Source organism: Salvia miltiorrhiza, chromosome 8, assembly GCF_028751815.1.
Source record: "Salvia miltiorrhiza cultivar Shanhuang (shh) chromosome 8, IMPLAD_Smil_shh, whole genome shotgun sequence".
NCBI lineage: Eukaryota > Viridiplantae > Streptophyta > Magnoliopsida > Lamiales > Lamiaceae > Salvia > Salvia miltiorrhiza.
The window spans coordinates 55,642,041-55,663,347 of NC_080394.1; the positions used below are offsets into that span (position 1 = coordinate 55,642,041).

Sequence of the window (21,307 nt, forward strand, 5' to 3'; positions counted from 1 at the left end):
GGTTTTCTCATAAAAACACTTTATTATTTGTCTAATAGGCTAGTTATAGACTGTTTAATTACTTTATCTTTTATACAGCAGTTGAATCATGAATCTGAAGTGTTTCGTCATTAGCCATCCTGATGATTCTGTATGATGCACGAGGAATGGTTTTACATTTGAATTAACTTGATCACCAAGTCTTCTAAAATGCTTGTGATTGCAGCCTAGATTATTTGAAAATGTGACATTGGTTGAAAAACTTCACTCTTAAGTTGGTTTCATGTTGTGAGAACCTTTGAGTTCTAATCCGATTTCGTATATCATCATTGTTTTGTGGATCCGATTGTTGAAAAGATTTATATGATAAAGATCAAATTGTAAACTGTGACTGTTAGGGTAATCTCGCTTGGCAGAGTATCTCACTTCTCTTGTGTTTGCTTATGCTCAGGATGCTGCTACGAGATCTATGATAGAGCAGTTAGGCAAGAGGAAGAAGGCGACTTAGAGTGTGTGCCAGTTTGATATTTTTGCTCTGGCAACTTGTTCCAACTCTATTGCTGGTACTGAAATAAATGCAAAAAAACAACTAATTTTCATGGCTCGGTTGTGATCTTTCAGCTACAAGATTGTAAGTGGAAGTTTTTCTGTATTGATTTATTGCATTAGCTTGCTTTAATCTCACAAACTATATGTTTTGTGATGAATCTCACTCTAGAAATATCTGCCATCCTAGAAATAACATCATTCACCTGGAAAATTGTTTTCATTCTGTATCCAATCTTGCAAGCTAAAAGATATGGATGCTATCATGTTTTTATTTGTTTATACTTTAATTTAGTAATATATAGTCATTTAAAATCAGATATTTAGTGTCCGTCGTTCTTCTCGTTCCCCAACCATGGAAACACTTGCGTTTATGTTGCTTTCGAAGAAGAACGTAATGGACGCAACTTCAAGGTGGGAATATCGGAGATAATGATTTATTGGGGAACAAGTGTGGGAGAATGTTGCGAAAGAAAGAACACAAAACCTTCGGCACATCTGCGTTGTACCCTGCCCGGATCCTAACCCAACTAGACTATCATGTCCGGATGTCAAGTATTAGTGTCATTTTGATATAGTGTTATTTATATAATATGATAGTATCATTTGTAAAACAAAATAATGTTAGTTAGTGTTAGTGTCATTCCAAGAAAAAACGGGCCTGAATAGTTCAGCTGGGTCAGGATCCGAGTATGGTACAACCCGAGTGTACAGGAGACCACCTCAATAAAGAAATAACTTTTTTTGATTAGATTGGCTGAAGAAAGCCGTTCATACCAAATGTAAAATCAAACACACAGCAAAATTTACAACTTCATTTCCTGCCATCAATCGTAGAGATAATCTGTTGACCTTGACACCCTTATGAAATTATAAAGTAACAGGGCTGCCTGTCTCCGGCGCCTTAATGACATTTGGAATTGAAGGCCCTCATTTCCTAGACTCTCTTGTTCTTCCTTTATTTTCATCGCCGAAATCTCAGCAGACTCACTGCATCCAACCACACTGATAACTTCAAGCGTCGGAATTTCCCCAATATCCAAAGGGATCGCTTCCAAGTGCTTCAATCCTTCAAGTCTAAGCTTCTCCAAAACTGGGAAATGGGAGCTGTCTGCATCCCAACATCTCAGATCACATTTGACAATGCTCAAGAATCTAAGGCGGAGAAACTCCCCGTTAACCGGACTCCACTTCTGTCCCATGACGGAATCAACTAGCTTGAGAGCTTCTAAATGGGGCAAAGAACCGATGATTGTCAGATCATTCCAGACAAGACTGCAGTTTTTCAGTGACATCTTCTTCAGAGATACCGGAAATGCACACTTGAGCCGATCTGCATTGCATGAGGATCGTTTAGGAAAGGTGGAAACTACTAGCTTTAGTGATTGAAGTTTATGTAGGCTGCCAAGATTGTGGAGATGGTCTAACAAGCAATCATCATATCCCTCCAACTCATCATCGTAGATTAGATGCAATTTGTTGGTGTTGGGAATTCTCTTACACACCTCCTCACTCAACCTCAAATTTACTGCTTTTATCAGTGTCTGTAAGTTTCCCATGACAACACAGTCATTTGGAGAAGGAGGAGGATGGGGAAGATAAATCCGTTTGCACTCCACATGCCTAAGTTGTGACAAGCTCCAAATTTCAATTGGTGCAACGACAAGTCTCGCATGAATTGACAATGTTTGCAGGTTCCAAATGAAGGATATTGAAGAAGGAAGCCTTACCAAGATGAGGAAGTACAAAGGTTGGAAAGTAAGGCACCGCAGGTTCAAGTTCTGAATTATATCCTCCGCGGAACAGTGTTTAGCCATAGTCAAAACCCTCAACAACTTAAACACAACCGGCAGCTTCCACCATGTGCTGGATACCAGAGAACGAAGAAGCTGCGCTGACATCAGAGCATCAGACATCTCATGAACATCTTCACTCTCGATGAAGTCATGACATATGAAGCGACGCTCCTCAGTCATGTTGTCGAGTGCCCTCTTGGCATAGAAGAACTTGTCTTTCTCAGATACTTTCAAGCACAGATCTCTTATCAGATCGTGAAGTCGACAAGACCTAATCTTCCCATTATATCGATGTCTGCCAACAAGAACAAGATTCCTATCAACTAAGTCATTCAAGTACCCCTCTGCAATCTCTTCTAACATTTGGGCTCTCTTCGGTTTGATAAATCCTTCAGCAACCCAAAGTTTGATGATTCGTGATGCACGAATCTCACGGTCCTCCTCAAAAATTCCCATATAAAGAAAACATGGTTTCAGATGAGGGGGCAAGTGATTATAGCTTAAAGATAACACATCTAAGATCTCTTGCTTCTCTATTGAATTGGGGATTGATTTTATATTCTTGGCAACATCCTCCCAGAATCCTACAGTCCTAGGCGATTTGAGAAGAAACCCTCCAATCACAACAATTGACAAGGGTAGTCCTCTGCACAATCTAACAATCTCATTTCCCACACTTTCTAGTTGAGGATAAGGGCAATGCTCTTGCTGGAAAGCGTTTCTGCAAAACAACACCCAACTTTGATCCTTTTTTAAAGGTTTCATGGTGAAGCAAGAACTAGAGCTACAATCACTAGCCACATCCGACAACCTAGTAGTTAAAACGATCCGACTTCCATTCCCATTATCAGGAAAGTAACGCTTCACCTCATCCCAAGCTTCGACACTCCATATATCATCTAATACAATCAGATATCTTCTTCCCCATAAAGTTTGATGCAACTCTACCTCTAAATCATTCCCACTTCCACTTTGCCCTATGCTAGAGAGAAGTTTTGAAAAGATTTCTTGTGCACTGTATTGTTGAGATACAGTAGCCCAAGCACGAATGTCAAAGTGTCTCTGGATGAGTGAATTTTCATAAACATTTAGAGCAAGCGTGGTCTTACCCGTGCCGCCCATCCCCACAATCGAGATTATGTGCTGCTTGTGTTGATGTATGGTGAGCTTGTCCATGATGTGGATCACGTCGTCTTCGAGTCCCACCGGAGAAGCCTTTCCGGTGGTGGTGGTGAGAGGTTGTTTCTCCTCCACAACATCCACGTCACCATGTGCAGCTTGCTCCTCTCTCGCTCGCCATTTCTCCTTAAGCTCAGCACCCTTTTTCATGATACCATCCATTTCTTCAATTATTTGTTGCAGATCCGACAACGAGCATCCATGACTGGATCCAGCATGAATTTGATCGACAATGTGTGATTCAATAACATCTTCAGCTGCGTGAGCTGCAGATGCGATTTGACTCTCCAGATCTGATGCTTCTCTGCTACCTCCATCAATATTAGTGTTGGTTATCAAGTTGAGCAAGCCATCAGCCTTCTCCCCCAAGGGATTCAATCTGTTTCTTGTCGAATACAGTTGAAAGGCGAGGATGGCTCATCATCTGCTCAATGATGTTCATCACAGAAACCAGAGCTGCATAAGCTGCCATCTCAAATCAAAGTCTAATTTTGTTGAAATTTGAGGAATCTGAACGACGATTGACGTAATCTGTAAGAAATAAGTAATCAAGTTGTTTTATTTTCCATTAGCTGTGATCCACAACAATCTCATTATTAAAGTTCTTTTAGCACTATCTCATTATTAAAGTTTCTTTTCCTTTTCTTAAAAAAAAAAAGTTTCTTTTCCTTCACTAAAAAATCAATATATTATGTGCTCCACAATCTCTTTATTGATACTGAATCATCCTTTTAAATATCATTTTTAGTTTCCTTATTTTCTATAAAATCAAAAATAAGATCCAATTTATCATTTCGTCAATTCACAAAAATATATCATAACCTATTTTTAATAACAATTTGACTAATTTGTGTACCCGTTTCTTCGCTCACTAACAATTTGACTAATTTAATTAACTTGATCACCTAGTCTTCTAAAATGGTAGCTAGAAATGCTTGTGGATCAAGTTGTAAGCTTGCTGTCATTTTCATAGAGTATTTCATCTCTGTTGTTGTGTTTCGCGTTGCTTGTGCTCAGGATGATGCTACGAGATCTATGATAGATCTATGGTACTGAAATAAATGCAAAAAACTTAAAATTTCCATGGTTCGGTTGTGATCTTTTAGCTACAAGATTGTAAGTGGAAGTTTTTCTGTATTGATTTATTGCATCAACTTGCTTTAATCTCACAAACTATATGTTTTGTGATGAATCTCACCCTAGAAATATCTCAAATGAATGTTGTTGTTATTATTATTCAGTATAAATCGTGTGAAGCTTAGAACTAAAGTTGCTAGAATTGAAAGTGTTGTTTGAAGTCGGAGGGGTTTAGTTGCAAAGTCTGAATAGCGGAGGGACTTAGTTTGCAAATTAGAATAGTTGGCAGATCTAATCTGGTCCGTTGGTGCAGATCGTGCGGTTGGGATTTAATCTTTGTTTTCAGTTAGTTATAACTAACTGAACGGGAGTCTTCGTCTTCCTCAACTCAGCTCCTGCAACTAGTTCAAGAAAAATACACAGAGAGGAAAGAATTGTGAGAGGATTGAGAGATTATCTTTCAGAGTTAGATTTGATTTTCGATGTCTTTCTTTTCGATTCAAAGTTATAGTCTCTGTGATTCTAAGTTTGTTTGGTGAATAAAAGTAGATCGATTTCCTTGGCCCGTGGATGTAGGTTGAAAAACCGAACCACGTAATTGTTGTGTTCTTTTGATTTTTTTGTTACTTTTCTGTTGATTTCACTAACAAATGCCATTCTAATTCTAGAAATAACATTATTTACCTGGAAAGTTGTTTTCAAGATATGGATGCTATCAGGATTTATTTATTTAGTAATTTATTTTACTGATATGTAGCCATTTGAAATCAGATTTAGTGTCCGTCATTCTTCTCGTTCCCCAACAGTTTCTTCTCTTTGTGAATCAAGATGTGTGATTTATGAAGAAAAAAAAAACACCTACGTTTGTGTTGCTTTCGAAGAAGAACGTAATGGCCACAACTTCAAGGAGGGAATGTTGGGAGATGATTTTTTGGGGAACAATTGTAAGAGAATGTTGGTGTGAAAGAAAGGAGGGATTTTTGATGAACTTATGCGAAAGAAAGAAATGCTAACTTATTTTGATTAGCTTAGCGGAAGAAAGCCATTCATACCAAATATGAAATCAAACACAGCAAAGTTTACAATTTCATTTCCTTCACAACAATCAGAGATAATCTAACGGCTTTCCATGAAGATATCTCGAGGCTGCAGTTAATGTTAGAAATGAAATCCTTATTTTTTCAGTCAGCCGGGTAAGTGTCTCCTTCGTTGATGATATTTGAACTTGAAGGCCCTCATTTCCTAGACTCTCTTCTTCTTCCTTTATTTTCATCGCCGAAACGTCAGCAGACTCACTGCATCCATCCACAAGTGTCGTAATTTCCCCAATATACAAACGGACCTCTTCTTCCAAGTGCATCAATACTTCTTCATCTCTAAGCTTCCGATTGTCAATATCTTTCCTTGATGATATTTGAACTTCAAGGCCCTCATTTCCCAGACTCTCTTGTTCTTCCTTTATTTTCATCGCCGAAATTTGAGCAGACTCACTGCATCCATCCACACTAATAACTTCAAGTGTCGGAATTTCCCCAATATCCAAAGGGATCTCTTCCAAGTGCCACAATCCCTCAAGTCTAAGCTTCTCCAAAACAGGGAAATGGGAGCTGTCTGCATCCCAACATCTCAGATCACAAGTCCAATCAACAATGCTCAAGAATCTAAGGCGGAGAAACTCCCCGTTAACCGGACTCCACTTCTGTCCCTTGACGGAATCAACTAGCTCGAGAGCTTCTAATTGGGGCAAAGAACCGATGATTGTTAGATCATTCCAGTCAAGACTGCAGCGTGCCAGTGACAGCTTCTTCAGAGATACCGGCAATGCACACTTTAGCCGATCTGCATTGCATGAGGATTGGTTAGGAAAGGTGGAAACTACTAGCTTTAGTGATTGAAGTTTATGTAGGCTGCCAAGATTGTGGAGATGGTCGAACAAGTAATCATCATATCCCTCCAAATCTTTACCGTAGATTAGATGCAATTTGTTGGTGTTGGGAATTCTCTTACACACCTCCTCACTCAACCTCAAATTTACTGCTTTTGTCAATGTCTGTAAGTTTCCCATGACAACACAGTCATTTGGAAGAGGACGGGGAAGATAAATCCGTGTGCACTCCACATGCCTAAGTTGTGACATGCTCCAAATTTCAATTGGTGCAACGACAAGTTCCGCATTAATTGTCAATGTTTGCAGGTTCCAAATGAAGGCTATTGAAGAAGGAAGCCAAACCAAGGTGCGGGAAGCCAAAGGTTGGAAAGTAAGGAACCGCAGGTTCAAGTTCTGCATTACAACTGCCTCAGAACAGTTGCTAATCATATTCAAAATCCTCAACATCTTAAACACAACCGGTGGCAGCTTGTCCCCTCTACATACCAGAGAACGAAGAAGCGGCGCTGATTTCGGAGCATCAGACATCTCATGAACATAATCACTTTTGATGAAGTCATGACATATGAAGCGACGCTCCTTGGTCATGTTGTCCAGTGCCCAAGCATCAGACATCTCATGAACATTTTCATTCTTGATGAAGTCAGGACATATGAAGCGACGCTCCTTACTCATGTTGTCGAGTGCCCTGTTGACATAGAAGAACTTGTCTTTCTCAGATACTTTCAAGCACAGATCTCTTATCAGATCGTGAAGTCGACAAGACCTAATCTTCCCATTATATCGATATCTGCCAACAAGAACAAGATTCCTGTCAACTAAGTCATTCAAGTACCCCTCTGCAATCTCTTCTAACATTTGGGCTCTCTTCGGTTTGATAAATCCTTCAGTAACCCAAAGTTTGATGATTCGTGATGCACGAATCTCACGGCCCTCCTCAAAAATTCCCATATAAAGAAAACATGGTTTCAGATGAGGGGGCAAGTGATTATAGCTTAAAGATAACACATCTAAGATCTCTTGCTTCTCTATTGAATTGGGGATTGATTTTATATTCTTGGCAACACCCTCCCAGAATCCTACAGTCCTAGGCGATTTGAGAAGAAATCCTCCAATCACAACGATTGACAAGGGTACTCCTCTGCACAATGTAACAATCTCATTTCCCACACTTTCTAGTTGAGGATAAGAGCAATGTTCTTGCTGGAAAGCGTTTCTGCAAAACAACACCCAACTTTGATCCTCATCTAACGGTTTCATGTTGAAGCAAGAACTAGAGCCACAACCACTAGCCACATCAGACAACCTAGTAGTTAAAACGATCCGACTTCCATTCCTATTATCGGGAAAGTAACGCCTCACCTCATCCCAAGCTTCGACACTCCATATGTCATCTAATACAATCAGATATCTTCTACCACATAAACTCTGATACAACTTTAGCCCTAATTCATCTCCACTTCCACTTTGCCCTATGCTAGAGAGAAGTTTTGAAAAGATTTCTTCTGCAGTGTATTTTTGAGATACAATAGCCCAAGCACGAATGTCAAAGTGTTCCTTGATGAGTGAATTTTCATAAACATTTAGGGCAAGCGTGGTCTTACCCGTGCCGCCCATTCCAACAATCGAGATGATTTGCTGCTTGGGTTGATGTATGGTGAGCTTGTCCATGACGTTGATCACATCGTCTTCGAGTCCCACCGGAGAAGCCTTTCTGGTGGTGGTGAGAGGTTGTTTCTCCTCCACAGCATCCATTTCACCATGTGTAGCTTGCTCCTCTCTCGCTCCCCATTTCTCCTTGAGCTCAGCACCATTTCTCATGATACCATCCATTTCTTCAGTTATTTGTTGCAGATCCAAGAAGCATGGATTTCTCCATAGCCACAAGCATGGATTTCTCCATAGCCAGCACCACCGCATCCATGCTGGATTCTCTCCAGCATGAATTTGATCGACAATGTGTGATTCAATCACATCTTCAGCTGCGTGAGCTGCAGATACGATTTGACTCTCCAGATCTGATGCTTCTTTGCTACCTCCATCAATATTCCTGTTGGTAATCAAGTCGAGCAAGGCATCAACCTTTTCCCCAAGCGATTCAATCTGTTTCTTGTCGAATACAGTTGAAAGGCGAGGATGGCACATCATCTGCTCAATATTGTTCATCAAAGAAACCAGAGCTGCATAAGCTGCCATCTCAAATCCTTCGATTAAGCAGCAGACTGTAACTGAAATTCGATGAATCTGAACGATGGTTATTCTGAGTTGCCCCCAAGACTTTGACGGAGTCTGCTAAACATAAATAAATAAATAAATAAAGTCGTTTTATTTTAATCTGTTGAACATGCAGCGCCAGCCTGTGCTCCACAATCTAATTATTAAAATTCTTTTAGAAATTGAAGAGATCTGAATAAGTGATTGTATAATAAATTTCTGGACAGTCATATTTGAATGCCCTTGCTGTCATTTTCCTTGAAGAAACGAGCTGACCTTGTGCAGTATTTTGAATCCTGATAAATTCAACATGTCAATTAAATTAATGAATTTTGGAACTATGCATCTTATAATATAAGCTCTAAGTATCAAATGAATTCTACTTGGACAACAAAATGTAAGCAACAGTAAACAGGAGAGGCATGAGTTTCTCATTTCAAAGAGCGAGAGATCTCCCATTTCGAAATCCAAGCGTTTAAAATTATCATAGCATAGAGATTAAACAAACAAATAAGCTATAAAATGTTCTTTCCCGTTAATGTCTAGTAAAATAATTCTTCAACTTCTAACACAACATAACACATATCTAGTATAGAGGTCCTTTGGTACGGATCAAATAGAACTCTATCTCTACCTTCCTTTACCATAGGTTCAATCAACATCGAAAAAGTAGTTTCGTCAAGTGCCCCTTGCATCCATCTCTTTCTTGGGAGGGCTTTCAACGGAGAGTTTCCTTGTCTCAAGTTGTTGAGAATCGACGGTTGTGATGTCGTGTGTTGGGTTGCAAACACCTCTGCTTTTCAAGTTCTTGAACACGAGATGTGTGGCAGTTGCAAGTTCTTGAAGGAAAATTCCAACAAGAACATTAATGCCCTTATCCTTTAGAATCTGTTTCGTGCTTCCCAAACAGGAGGCAGTTAAAAAATATTGGAAAGTGAAAAACAATTAATACACAGATAGAGCTCAGCAGTAACATCTCTCTCTCTCTCCCTCCCTCCCATTAACATCACTCGTTCCTATTCCTACTGTTTCGTGCAGCAGTTCTTCTTCAAGGTGATGCTTTTTCTATGTTTCTTTTTTTTTCTCCCCAAGAAACTAATTGCTTATTATTTTCGATACTCAGTTTTCAATGATGACAAAGAACCTCAGATACTACAGGAGGTATTGGAGGGTCTCGAGTTCAAATCTCACTTAAAGATCACCATATCAACTTACAAGGTGAGACAAAACAGAGATCTTGATTTCAATCAAGAATTCATATACATAATTCTTACATTGTGAAACTAAACTATATGTAGCTACAATTTGCACATACAATGAATGCGGAAGTTGCAAGTCAAGGTGCAAACATTGACAATTGATGCGAGACTTGTCATTGCACACCAATTGAAATTTGGAGCTTATCACAACTTAGGCATGTGGAGTGCTCACGGATTTATCTTCCCCGTCCTCCTCCTCCTCCTCCAAATGACTGTGTTGTCATGGGAATCTGTAAAAAGCAGTAAAGCAGTTTGAGATTTAAAGTGATACTCCTTCCGTCCAAGAAAGAACTTCCTATCTTTCCTTTTTGAGACGTCCACAAAAAACAAAAAACTTTCTAAGTATTTTTGGACTATACCCCACCACTTATAATATCTCTTACTTTTACTATTTCACAACTCTCAATATTCATTATAACACTTTTTCATCACTCTCAATGCACTAAACAACTTTTTCTCGACTCTCAATACGCTAAACAACTTTTTCCTTAAAACGAGTACCACTCAATCCTATAAATTCTTTCGTGGACAGAGGGAATATTACCCAAAATGTTGAATTTCCAAAAGGCCTAAATCGAATAATATTGATGGGTAAACTCTCCACTTTCACCCATACCCAGAAACTATTACTGTAACCAGAGGTGTCAACAAAAATCTTAAGGCTATCATTCCCAAAGCTGTCTTGCTCTTTCTTAATCTCCAATGCTGAAATGGCCGCAGATTCAGAGCAGTGATGTAAATGAATGAGTTTGCGAGTGCTTATCTCTTCCATCTCCGATGGGATCTCTTGCAACTGCCACAGATCTCGAGCAACGAGCTTTTCAAGAACTCGAAAAGCAGAGGTGTCTGAAGCCCAACACACGACATCACAGCTGTCGATTCTCAAGAACTTGAGACAAGGGAACTCACCGTTGAAAGTGCTCCACTCGCCTCCCAAGAAAGAGCTGTGTTCAAGCTCAAGAACTTGTGGATGTTGCAACGAACCGATCGTTGCCAGATCTTCTCGAGTGTGTCTGCAGTTTCTCAAGCACAACTTGTTTAGCCAAGTGGGGAAGGCAAGCCTCTTGCTCAGCAAATCCACTGGATATCGCGATATGCAGAAAGGGAACCTCATGTTTAGTGATTCGAGCTTCTGTAAAGAGCAGAGGTTGTGGAGATAGTGTAAGCACAAGCAATCTTCGTAATCTGTCAAGACATCACCAAAAACCACGCGCAATTTCTTGATGTTGGGAATTCTCTTGCACGCCTCCTCCGTCCATCTGAAATTCACTACTTGCACAAGTGTTTGCAAGTTTCTCAAGACACAAGCGTCATCTTCCTGGTCACTCGGAGGAGGATCAGGGAGACGAATTTCGTTGCACACGACGTGCCTGAGTTGTGACATCTCCCAAATTTCAGCTGGTGCATCGACTAGTCCACACCTTCCTTGAAAGATCAACGTTTGCAGATTCTAAACAAAGGATATTGAAGAAGTAAGATCGAACTCAGCGAAATTAGCAGGACTATAAGCAAAGAACCGCAGCTTATACCAAACTCCCACTGAAGAACTTTTCTTTATCTGCTAAAGCCGCCATTGCCGATGATTTTGGAGGTTCCAGAAAAGGAAGCCAACAGACTGAGACCTACAAATTGAGGAGCTTTACTTCTTCTCTATGCTGAGCTGTCGTGCCACTCAATTTTCAGGCATCATTTTGCTATTTAAAAAACAAATTATTTTCTAACTAATTTATAACCAAATTGATAATTTTATTTAGCTGCCTCTGGACCACAGAGATAATCTAATGAAGGCTCCTTTTAATTTCTGAAATATTTGAACTTGAAGGCCCTCATATCCTACACTCTTCTTCTTCCAAGTTTTTCTGTACTGATTTATTGCATTAACTTGGCTTTAATCTCAGAAACTATATGTTTTGTGATGAATCTCACCCTAGAAATATCTCACATGAATGCCATCCTAGAAATAACATTATTTATCTGGAATTTTTTTTTTTTAATTCTGTATCCAATCAAGCTAGCTTGGATGCACGGTCGATCTGCAGCAGGTAATTCAAGATATGGATGCTATGAGGTTCTTATTTATTTATAATTTATTTTAGTAATGTATAGCCATTTAAAATCAGATTTAGTGTCCATCGTTATCGTTCCCCAACACTTGTTCCTCACAAATCTTTCATCCCCACAAAAATTCTTAAAACCATCGTTTCTTCCACGGTGAATTATAAAATAAAAACCGCTTGCTTTAAACCATAAAAACATTTTTTTTATTAACCTGGCGGAAGAAAACCATTCATACCAAATATAAAATCAAACACATAGCAAAATTGACAATTTCATTTCCTCTGCGAAAAATGACAGACTTACAATAAAAATGGGAATTCTTGATGAAGAGTAACTAAAATAAAAGTTTGTTAGGTTTTGTGCAACTTGCTCGCTAACGTTCATAAAAATATATCAACTAGTAGTGTTGGCCCAAAAAACCAAATTAAGTAATTGAATCTGACATCACCTAGTAACAAGTATGTTTGAATCAATTGCTAACCATATTGAACAAGTAACATAAATATGTGCTTGAAAAAAATATTTAATGTTTGGTAACTAAAAAACAAACAAAGCAAATATGGAGTATTGGGTTACTCAAGTTCAACTCCCATTAAGTTCAAATGTTTGGTACAAGCAAGTAAGCTTGTGAAGTAAATAGGCAAATTGGAGTTCTGATTTCAATCAAATATGTCTTTTGGTATAAATGTCTTAACCTTATTAAAAATAACACTATCTTTACCTTCCCTTTTCACATGTTCAATCAGCATCGAAATAGTGTTGACACCAAGTGTGAATCCCTTTGAAACCATCTCTTCCAACAACAGAATTGCATCTTGCGCCTTGTTCGATTTGAGAAGACCTTGAACAAAAACATTGTACGTCACACTATTAGGCAAGCAACCATTGTTTACCATTTGCATCATCAAATCCTTAGCCTCCTCGATCTGACCTTCCTCACAAAGTGCACCGATAAGGATTGTATAAGTTATGACGTCAGGCTGCAAACCTTTGGATGGGAGCTCATGGAACAGATCTTTAGCCTCCTCTATCTGCCCTTCTTTGCAAAGTGCACCAATGAGAATAGTATATGTTATGATGTCAGGCTGCAAACCTTTGGATGGAAGCTCATGGAACAGATATTTAGCCTCCTTTATCTGCCCTCTTTCGCCAAGTGCACCAATGAGAATATTGTACGTTATGACATTAGGCTGCAAACCTTTGGATGGAAGCTTGTCGAACAGATCTTTTGCTTCTCTGACTTTGTTGTCGTTGCACAATCCCTCAATGAGGATACTATATGTTACTATGTCTGGAACGATGCCTTTATCTTCCATGGTATGCATCACATAAAATGCTTCACTGATTCGATGAGCACTGCATAGACCATCCAACAAGATACTATAAGTCCTTATATTCGGAAACAGTTGTAGAGCTTCCATTTCTTTGAACAGCTTCAAGCCATCTTCGCATTTGCCTTCACGAAACAAGGCCTCTAGCATTATGTTATAAGAAACCACATCGCGCTTTAATCTTTGAGTGCGAATTATGTTAAAAAGATGTGAAACTTCATCGACTCGCCCCTCTTTGCAATACCCGTTCATCAAGCTATTGTAGCTTATGATATCGGGCTTCATTCCAGAGCTCAGTGTCAATTGGAAAATGCGTTCAGCTTCGTCCAGTTTTCCTAGCATACAATATCCATTCATCAATGCAGTATAAGTGACAATGTCGGGTTGAACATCAATCTCCTTCATAGATACCAACATATGTTCGGCCTCTTCCACCTTTCCATCTCTGCACCAAGCATCCACAAAGATATTACATGTCACCACATTTGGGCTGACCAGATCAGCAATCATCTTCTTCAAAACGTGTTCAGCCTCGTCCATTCTTTTCATCTTGCACAACCCTTCAATTATTGAACTATATGTCACAACATTGGGTGAAATCCCCTTATCACCCAAAGTGGAGAAGAGTTGGAGAGCTTCGTCCACCTTTCCGTTCTTGCATAGACCATCAATAACTGCGCTGTAAGCATAGACGTCGGGTTTGCAGCTCCCTTTTCCTTTTTCCAATGAGCAGAGCAAATCAATCGCCTGGAGAATATCTCCAGCTTTGCATAACCCATTAATTATAGTACTATACGTATATTCGTCGGGCTCGCACAGTTGGTAGGCCGACAGCTTCCCCAACAGTTTAGCTGCCTCTGGGATCCTTTCAACAAACAGAAGGCCTTTCACGAGAGTGTTGAAGGTCACCACGGTAGGCTCGAACCCACGCTTGAAAAAACTGCCTAAGTTCGCAAACCCAAAATCAGGCCTTTTGAGTCTGCAATAGCAATCAATCGCAATACTCAACGTGTAGTGATTTACAGGAGCATCCCTTTGAAGCATTTTTTCGAACAGATGAAGTGCAGCAGAGTATTGTTTCAGCTTGACCACAGCACTCAGCAATCTCGAGAAAAGCTTAACAGAAGGAAGCGGCTCCGTTCCCATCATATCCTGAAATAGAGCGACGGCATCATTGGGTTCACGTATAGATTCAAAATCGAATCTGGGATAGGCGGAGAAGTGTCTCCTCATTTGGCAGCTGGCATTATCAAAATGAAAACTGGGTAGAAGAAAAGATTGATAATGTGGAGAAGTGATGGCAAAAGTGGAGAATTTAGATGAAGAATTCGACAAAATTCTACCGAGAAACAGGGTTTTGTGATAAGAAACGGAGATTTGGGGAATTGGAAGTGCTAGCTGGGGAAGAAGGGTAAAGTAGATCTGGTTATATTTGAGCCAATCTCAGCCGTTCAAAGACTAATCGCATTTGAAGAGAGGAAAACGTATTTCATTCTGTACTTTATAATTTATGATGTTATTTTCCTAAAGTATTTCTCAATTTCCTACCAATTTAATAAATTCTTAAGAATTTTTTTGTTCTTTTGTGTTGGATTTTTCGGACAATTTTTTGCAATCACATTTAGCTCCTCTAAAATATGATTATGATTTGAGTTTGGCTCAAATTAATACTGCAAATAAATAATTTACAAACTTAAACAAATTATGTTTTAGCCTGTGAAGTACTATGAGATTAATTAAAGAAAAATATGTTACTCCCTCCGTCCACGAAATGAGTACCCATATTTCCTTTTTCATCCGTCCACAAAATGAGTACCCATTTCCCTTTTTGGTAAGTGTACCCCACACATCTCTTTAATTAATACACTCAAAAAGTGGGACCCTTAAACTATTCACACTACACTTCATACATTTCTTAAAACTCGTGCCGTCCACAAATGGGTACTCATTTCGTGGACGGAGGGAGTATATTAAAGGGTTAATTGCATGAAAATACATGAACTTTACATTCCTTCCAATTTTTCCTTAAAATTGAGCTCCAGCCATCGGAGAGGCTAATGTGGCGCCTATGTGGCAGTCGGGCACATGCCATGTAAATCACCGGAAAATTACTTAGATGGCGTCGTTTTGAAAAGAGTAAAACGACGTCGTTTCCTTCTAAATCGTAGAATTAGGTTTAAATATCACAAAATTACCTCATTTCCTCACATTTAAATCAGAATTAGGGTTCCTCACCAACCTCACCAAATAGGCGCAAATGTCGACTTCTTCTGCGACTTCCGGCCAAGTTCAGTCAGGCATGAACTCACTGGAGTGCTATTGTAAAACTCCGATCAAAAAATCGATTTCGAGGACCAGCAGGAATCATGGGCGTGAATTTTTCTGTTGTGCTTATGGCTCGGTATGTGGTTGTCTTAATTATTCGAATTTGAATTTGTTCTTCACCTCCTATTGTAAGCTTGTCTTAATTATTCGAATTTTGTTGTAGTGTGACTTTTTTCAATGGGTTGATTCTCAACCAATTCCACCATCTTCTCAATTTCAACATGTAAACTGCATGGAGAAGATAAACTTTTGGGTTGGGGAATACTTCAAGATTTCCGAGTCAAATGTTGTCTTCTTGAAGCACAACCATGATCTAGACTGCAAAGAAGGGAAATGACAAACACATTCGAGCTCAACGTATTGTAATTGCAGGCCTTTTGGTGCTTGTGTTAGGTAGGGATGGCAATGGGCTGGATCTGGACCGGATCCTGCTTGGTCCAGATCCAGATCCATGTTTTTTTACTTAGATCTAGATCCGGTTCAGATCCATTGGATCCAAAAAAAATGAGATCCAGACCCAGATCCATGAGATCCACTGGATCTCGGGTCCAGACCCAGATCCATATTATTTTACAAAATAAATTCTAAGCTAATTAAACATTAAAATAAAAATCATAATAATCCTAATATTGAATCGATCAATTTCTGTAATCCTCAAAGATGTCTTCCATATTACAGCATGGACAAAATCTACCTCAGAGCAAAATGATGAAAAAACAATGTGCATGAAACTAAGCATTACGACTTCCAAATGTGTGCATATAGACATATAGTAACATGATACTGGCACCCTACATCATCAGTTATCAGGAGTGAGAAGTTTAGATCTCGAATTCTCAAATCTTCTGCAGTGATTATTTTGGAATTTAATTGAGAAACTAAGGTGATACTAGTCATGATATAATGAAAGGCAGCAGAATTTTAGCCAAGATGAAAATAAAACCCATGAATTATGCAGAAGATCTTTTCCAAGGCAAAGCCATGCTTATGATGTATAGGCTTCTCCTCCTCTGATAAACAATTAAGGCCTCATAGATTCAATACACATCGACATTATAATGGGGACATCACAATGTTGGCTTACTTAAGTACTCAGAAGGCGAGAACAAGAAAACTAGCATACCAGTAGAGTACCACAAATCAACTGAAACGAATACATTATCGAGAATAGTAAAGATAAGACTTTCAAGAATAAAAAAACTTACTTGATCAACTCACGGTCAATCCCATGTAAAGATATCTTTCCATGATGACATTTGAACTAGAAGGCCCTCATTTCCTAGACTCTCCTGTTCTTCCTTTATTTTTATTGCCGAAATCTCAGCAGACTCAGTGCATCCAACCATACTGATGATTTCAAGCGTCGGAATTTCCCCAATATCCAAAGGGATCTCTTCCAACTGCTTCAATCTCTTAAGCATAAGCTTCTTCAGAACTGGGAAATGGGAGCTCTCTCCATCCCAACATCTCAGAACACAACCAACAATGCTCAAGAATGTAAGGCGGCGAAACTCCCCGTTAACCGGACGCCAGTTTCGTCCCTTGACGGAATCCACTAGCTTGAGAACTTCTAATTGGGGCAAAGAACCGATGATTGTTAGATCATTCCAATCAAGACTGCAGTTTTCCAGTGACAGCTTCTTCAGAGATATCGGAAATGCACACTTGAGCCGATCTGCATTGCATGAGGATCGGTTAGGAAAGGTGGAAACTACTAGCTTTAGTGATTGAAGTTTACGTAGGCTGCCAAGATTGTGGAGATGGTCCAACAAGCAATCATCATATCCCTCCAACTCATCATCGTAGATTAGATGCAATTTGTTGGTGTTGGGAATTCTCTTACACACCTCCTCACTCAACCTCAAATTTACAGCTTTTGTCAATGTGTGAAAGTTTCCCATGACAAAGTCATTTGGAGGAGGATGGGGAAGGTAAATCTGTGTGCACTCCACATGCCCAAATTTCAATTGGTGCAACGACAAGTTTCGCATCACTTGTCAATGTTTGCAGGTACCAAATGAAGGATATTGAAGAAGGAAGCCTCACCAAGGAGTACGAAGGCTGGAAAGTAAGGCACCGCAAGTTCAAGTTCTGTAATATATCTTCCACGGAACAGTCGCTAGCCATACTCAAAACTCTCAACAACTTAAACACAACCGGCAGCTTGAACCCTCTGCATACCAGAGAACGAAGAAGGTGCGCTGACTTCAGACCATCAGCACTCTTGATGAAGTCATGACATATGAAGCGACGCTCCTTTTGTTGGATTTGTATACTGAAAGCAAGAACTTTTTTATGCTTGTATACATTGATTCCTGTATTTTATCTCCTATCTGATTGTGTTCATGATTGCATATGTATGTTCTTTATCTCTATATAAGTAGATTATATGGTGTGTTGTAGATCACAGAAGACCGTATAATTGGAATAACCTTAAGAGATATAATATAATCACAGCCGAAATAACTCTAGGACAAGTTATTGGTTTAGGCTGCGGTATAGATGAAAGTAGCTTGTCTTGACTACTTATCTATACTGGTACGTCATAACGTATTAATAGGACCACAGTGAGATGTATTCTTCTATCTGACTTAAGTGAAGAATCAAGATCTCGGTAATTTATATGATCTTAATACTAATAAGATTTCAGATATATATGTTGATTCGTTTATCACTTTGATTTACTATGAGTGAGAGTTATATAGTAACTTGAGTACTCTGTATCTTGGGTGATAGCGGTTGATATATGATATTTGATTATCTGTATTAGTACTCGTATCCGATAGAGGATAATGACATCCCCTTAAGGAGCTCAATAATGTTTATTGCGTTAAACCCTACAGGTTGATTAAGTTCAGGCGCAATAATAAGGTTTGAGTGGTACTGCTTAAGGATTACAAATAGATTAATTAATTAAGGCTGTCAGAGCTCTAATTAATTAATGGATGTCGGATATTTTAAATACGAGGATTTAATAAGTCTAAATACAAGCCCCGACTCAACACCGGCAATAAAGGGGTAAGTCAATATCGGTTCTCTAGTGTAATGAACTGATATTTATAAATTAATTATGGTCTGGGCTGACCATAGATAAATTAATTTATTTGAGGCCCATCTTTATTCCTTGTATCTGGTCCCTGGACTGGCCCAATGTCTCCTAGCCCATGTAGGGCTAGAAATCGCCCAACACCCCTAGTATGCGCCCCCTCCCTGTATTTTCTATTTAAATACAGCTGTCAGCTCTCAGGAAACACACACTGATAATTATTAGGGTTTTGAGAGCTGTAGGAGGCGCAAGAACGTGTAGGAGATTTCTAGCTTGGGACTTTCATAGCTCGTTGTCCATCCAACGGTGAAAGCTGAGCCGAACAGTTCAGAAGATCAGAACTGGAGTCTTTTGACACGATCATCAACGACCTCTGCATCCGTTTTACAAGTAAGTATTTCTAACACCTATGTGCAGCTGTTAAATTCATAGGAGCATGTTTAAGATTAATCGTTGTATGATAAATTAATGATAACCAAGAAACGATCATCGGGCAAACGGAACGTTAATTCAATTTAATATTCCTTCACCTTTGTCATGTTGTCGGGTGCCCTTTTGGCATAGAAGAACTTGTCTTTCTCAGAGACTTTCAAGCACAGATCTCTTATCAGATCATGAAGTCGACAAGACCTAATCTTCCCATTAGATCGATGTCTGCCAACAAGAACAAGATTCCTGTCGACTAAGTCATTCAAGTACCCCTCTGCAATCTCTTCTAACATTTGAGCTCTCTTCGGTTTGATAAATCCTTCAGCAACCCAAAGTTTGATGATTCGGGATGCACGAATCTCACGGTCCTCCCGAAAAATCCCCATATAAAGAAAACATGGTTTCAGATGAGGGGGCAAGTGACTATAGCTTAAAAATAACACATCTAAGATCTCTTGCTTTTCTGTTGAATTGGGGATTGATTTTATATTCTTGGCAACATCCTCCCAGAATCCTACAGTCTTAGGTGATTTGAGAAGAAACCCTCCAATCACAACAATTGACAAGGGTAGTCCTCTGCACAATCTAATAATCTCATTTCCCACACTTTCTAGTTAATGATAAGGGCAATGTTCTTGAAGGAAAGCGCTTCTGCAAAACAACACCCAACTTTGATCCTCATCTAAAGGTTTCATGGTGAAGCAACTTTAGCCCTAAATCAAATATCTTCTACCCCATAAACTCTGATGCAACTTTAGCCCTAAATCAGTTTCACTTCCACTTTGCCCTATGCTAGAGAGAAGTTTTGAAAAGATTTCTTTTGCACTGTATTGTTTAGATACAATAGCCCAAGCACGAATGTGAAAGTGTTCCTTGACGAATGGGTTTTCATAAACATTTAGAGCAAGCGTGGTCTTACCTGTGCCGCCCATCCCAACAACCGAGATGATTTGCTGCTTGGGTTGATGTATGGTGAGCTTGTCCATGATGTGGATCACGTCGTCTTTGAGTCCCACCGGAGAAGCCTTTCCGGTGGTGGTGGTGAGAGGTTGTTTCTCCTCCACAACATCCATGTCACCATGTGCAGCTTGCTCCTCTCTCACTCGCAATCCCTTTTCTCATGATACCATCCATTTCTTCAATTATTTGGTGCAGATCCAACAACGAGCATCCTTGACTGGATCCAGCATGAATTTGATCGACAATGTGTGATTCAATCACATCTTCAGCTGCGTGAGCTGCAGATGCGATTTGTTTCTCCAGATCTGATGCTTCTTTGCTACCTCCATCAATAGTAGGGTTGGTTATCAAGTCGAGCAAGGCATCAACCTTTTCCCCAAGGGATTCAATCTGTTTCTTGTCGAATACAGTTGAAAGGCGAGGATGGCTCATCATCTGCTCAATAATGTTCATCACAGAAACCAGAGCTGCATAAGCTGCCATCTCAAATCAAAGTCGAATTTTGTTGAAATTTGAGGAATCTGAACGACGATTGACGTAATCTGGTAAGAAAAATAAGTAATCAAGTCGTTTTATTTTGTGATCCACAGCCTCATTATTAAACTTCTTTTAGCATTATCTCATTATTAAGGTTTCTTTTCCTTTTCTTTCAAAAAAAAAAGTTTATTTTCCTTTACTAAAAAATCCGAATATATTATGTGCTCCACAATCTCTTTATTGATACTGAATCATCCTTTTAAATTTCATTTTTAGTTTCCTTATGTTTTATAAAATTAAAAATAAGATCTAATTTGTCATTTTCGTCAATTCACAAAAATATATCATAACCTATTTTTAATAACAATTTGACTAATTTGTGTACCCATCTTCACTCACTAACAACTTGACTAATTTAATTAACTTGATCACCTAGTCTTCTAAAATGGTTGCTAGAAATGCTTGTGGATCAAGTTGTAAGCTTGTTGTCATTTTCATGTCGTTTAATCTTAACTTTGAATCGGAATAGTAGCGCTAGTTCTGACGACCCACAAAGCCTACAAAAAATCTACATTCTTAATAGGTTTCCTGAATCTAATGTTAAGTCATAGTGAAGTAATTCATATTATACGATTCATCACGCCGGGTTTTTAAAACTAAAACTCTTGAGTTAAGGACACCAACAATATCCTTACTCGATTTTCTTTAATAATTGAATTTATAATTAAAACCAATTAAACCAT

At 39.1% G+C, this 21,307-nt stretch overlaps 5 protein-coding genes across 5 annotated transcripts; all 5 read right to left on the reverse strand.

Annotated features, from left to right (window-relative positions):
* Positions 1-1,352: 1,352 nt before the first annotated feature.
* LOC130998738 (putative late blight resistance protein homolog R1A-10) lies at positions 1,353-3,972 on the reverse strand. Its single transcript, XM_057924147.1, has 2 exons — positions 3,858-3,972; positions 1,353-3,811 (listed from the first exon to the last, which is right to left on the reverse strand). The coding sequence occupies exons 1-2, from the start codon at positions 3,970-3,972 to the stop codon at positions 1,353-1,355; spliced, it is 2,574 nt and encodes an 857-aa protein (XP_057780130.1).
* Positions 3,973-5,576: 1,604 nt separating this feature from the next.
* LOC130999305 (putative late blight resistance protein homolog R1A-4) lies at positions 5,577-8,883 on the reverse strand. The gene has a single exon (XM_057924819.1). The coding sequence runs from the start codon at positions 8,659-8,661 to the stop codon at positions 5,683-5,685; it is 2,979 nt and encodes a 992-aa protein (XP_057780802.1). The 5' UTR covers positions 8,662-8,883; the 3' UTR covers positions 5,577-5,682.
* A 3,285-nt stretch (positions 8,884-12,168) lies between these two features.
* LOC130999351 (pentatricopeptide repeat-containing protein At1g63330-like) lies at positions 12,169-14,676 on the reverse strand. The gene is made up of 2 exons (XM_057924876.1): positions 12,718-14,676; positions 12,169-12,444 (listed from the first exon to the last, which is right to left on the reverse strand). The coding sequence occupies exons 1-2, from the start codon at positions 14,558-14,560 to the stop codon at positions 12,377-12,379; spliced, it is 1,911 nt and encodes a 636-aa protein (XP_057780859.1). The 5' UTR covers positions 14,561-14,676; the 3' UTR covers positions 12,169-12,376.
* Positions 14,677-16,164: 1,488 nt separating this feature from the next.
* On the reverse strand, positions 16,165-19,775 carry LOC130999366 (uncharacterized). Its single transcript, XM_057924894.1, has 2 exons — positions 19,229-19,775; positions 16,165-17,908 (listed from the first exon to the last, which is right to left on the reverse strand). The coding sequence occupies exon 2, from the start codon at positions 17,641-17,643 to the stop codon at positions 16,873-16,875; it is 771 nt and encodes a 256-aa protein (XP_057780877.1). The 5' UTR covers positions 17,644-17,908; positions 19,229-19,775; the 3' UTR covers positions 16,165-16,872.
* LOC130998739 (putative late blight resistance protein homolog R1C-3) lies at positions 19,214-20,200 on the reverse strand. The gene is made up of 2 exons (XM_057924148.1): positions 19,861-20,200; positions 19,214-19,737 (listed from the first exon to the last, which is right to left on the reverse strand). Exons 1-2 carry the CDS (start codon positions 20,198-20,200, stop codon positions 19,214-19,216), a joined length of 864 nt encoding a protein of 287 aa, XP_057780131.1.
* Between the last annotated feature and the right edge of the window lie 1,107 nt (positions 20,201-21,307).

What these genes read in the sequence shown, in the direction of transcription:
- LOC130998738 (XM_057924147.1), bottom strand. Translation starts at nt 3,972, where the DNA reads ATGGCAGCTTATGCAGCTCTGGTTTCTGTGATGAACATCATTGAGCAG. An exon ending in TGAATCCCTTGGGGGAGAAG is followed by an intron (nt 3,812 to 3,857) that starts GCTGATGGCTTG and finishes ATATTGATGGAG; the next exon opens with GTAGCAGAGAAGCATCAGAT.
- LOC130999366 (XM_057924894.1), bottom strand. Translation starts at nt 17,643, where the DNA reads ATGCGAAACTTGTCGTTGCACCAATTGAAATTTGGGCATGTGGAGTGC.
- LOC130999305 (XM_057924819.1), bottom strand. Translation starts at nt 8,661, where the DNA reads ATGGCAGCTTATGCAGCTCTGGTTTCTTTGATGAACAATATTGAGCAG.
- LOC130999351 (XM_057924876.1), bottom strand. Translation starts at nt 14,560, where the DNA reads ATGAGGAGACACTTCTCCGCCTATCCCAGATTCGATTTTGAATCTATA. An exon ending in TGAACATGTGAAAAGGGAAG is followed by an intron (nt 12,445 to 12,717) that starts GTAAAGATAGTG and finishes ACTTGTTACTAG; the next exon opens with GTGATGTCAGATTCAATTAC.
- LOC130998739 (XM_057924148.1), bottom strand. Translation starts at nt 20,200, where the DNA reads ATGGATGTTGTGGAGGAGAAACAACCTCTCACCACCACCACCGGAAAG. An exon ending in GTTGCATCAGAGTTTATGGG is followed by an intron (nt 19,738 to 19,860) that starts GTAGAAGATATT and finishes ATCATTAACTAG; the next exon opens with AAAGTGTGGGAAATGAGATT.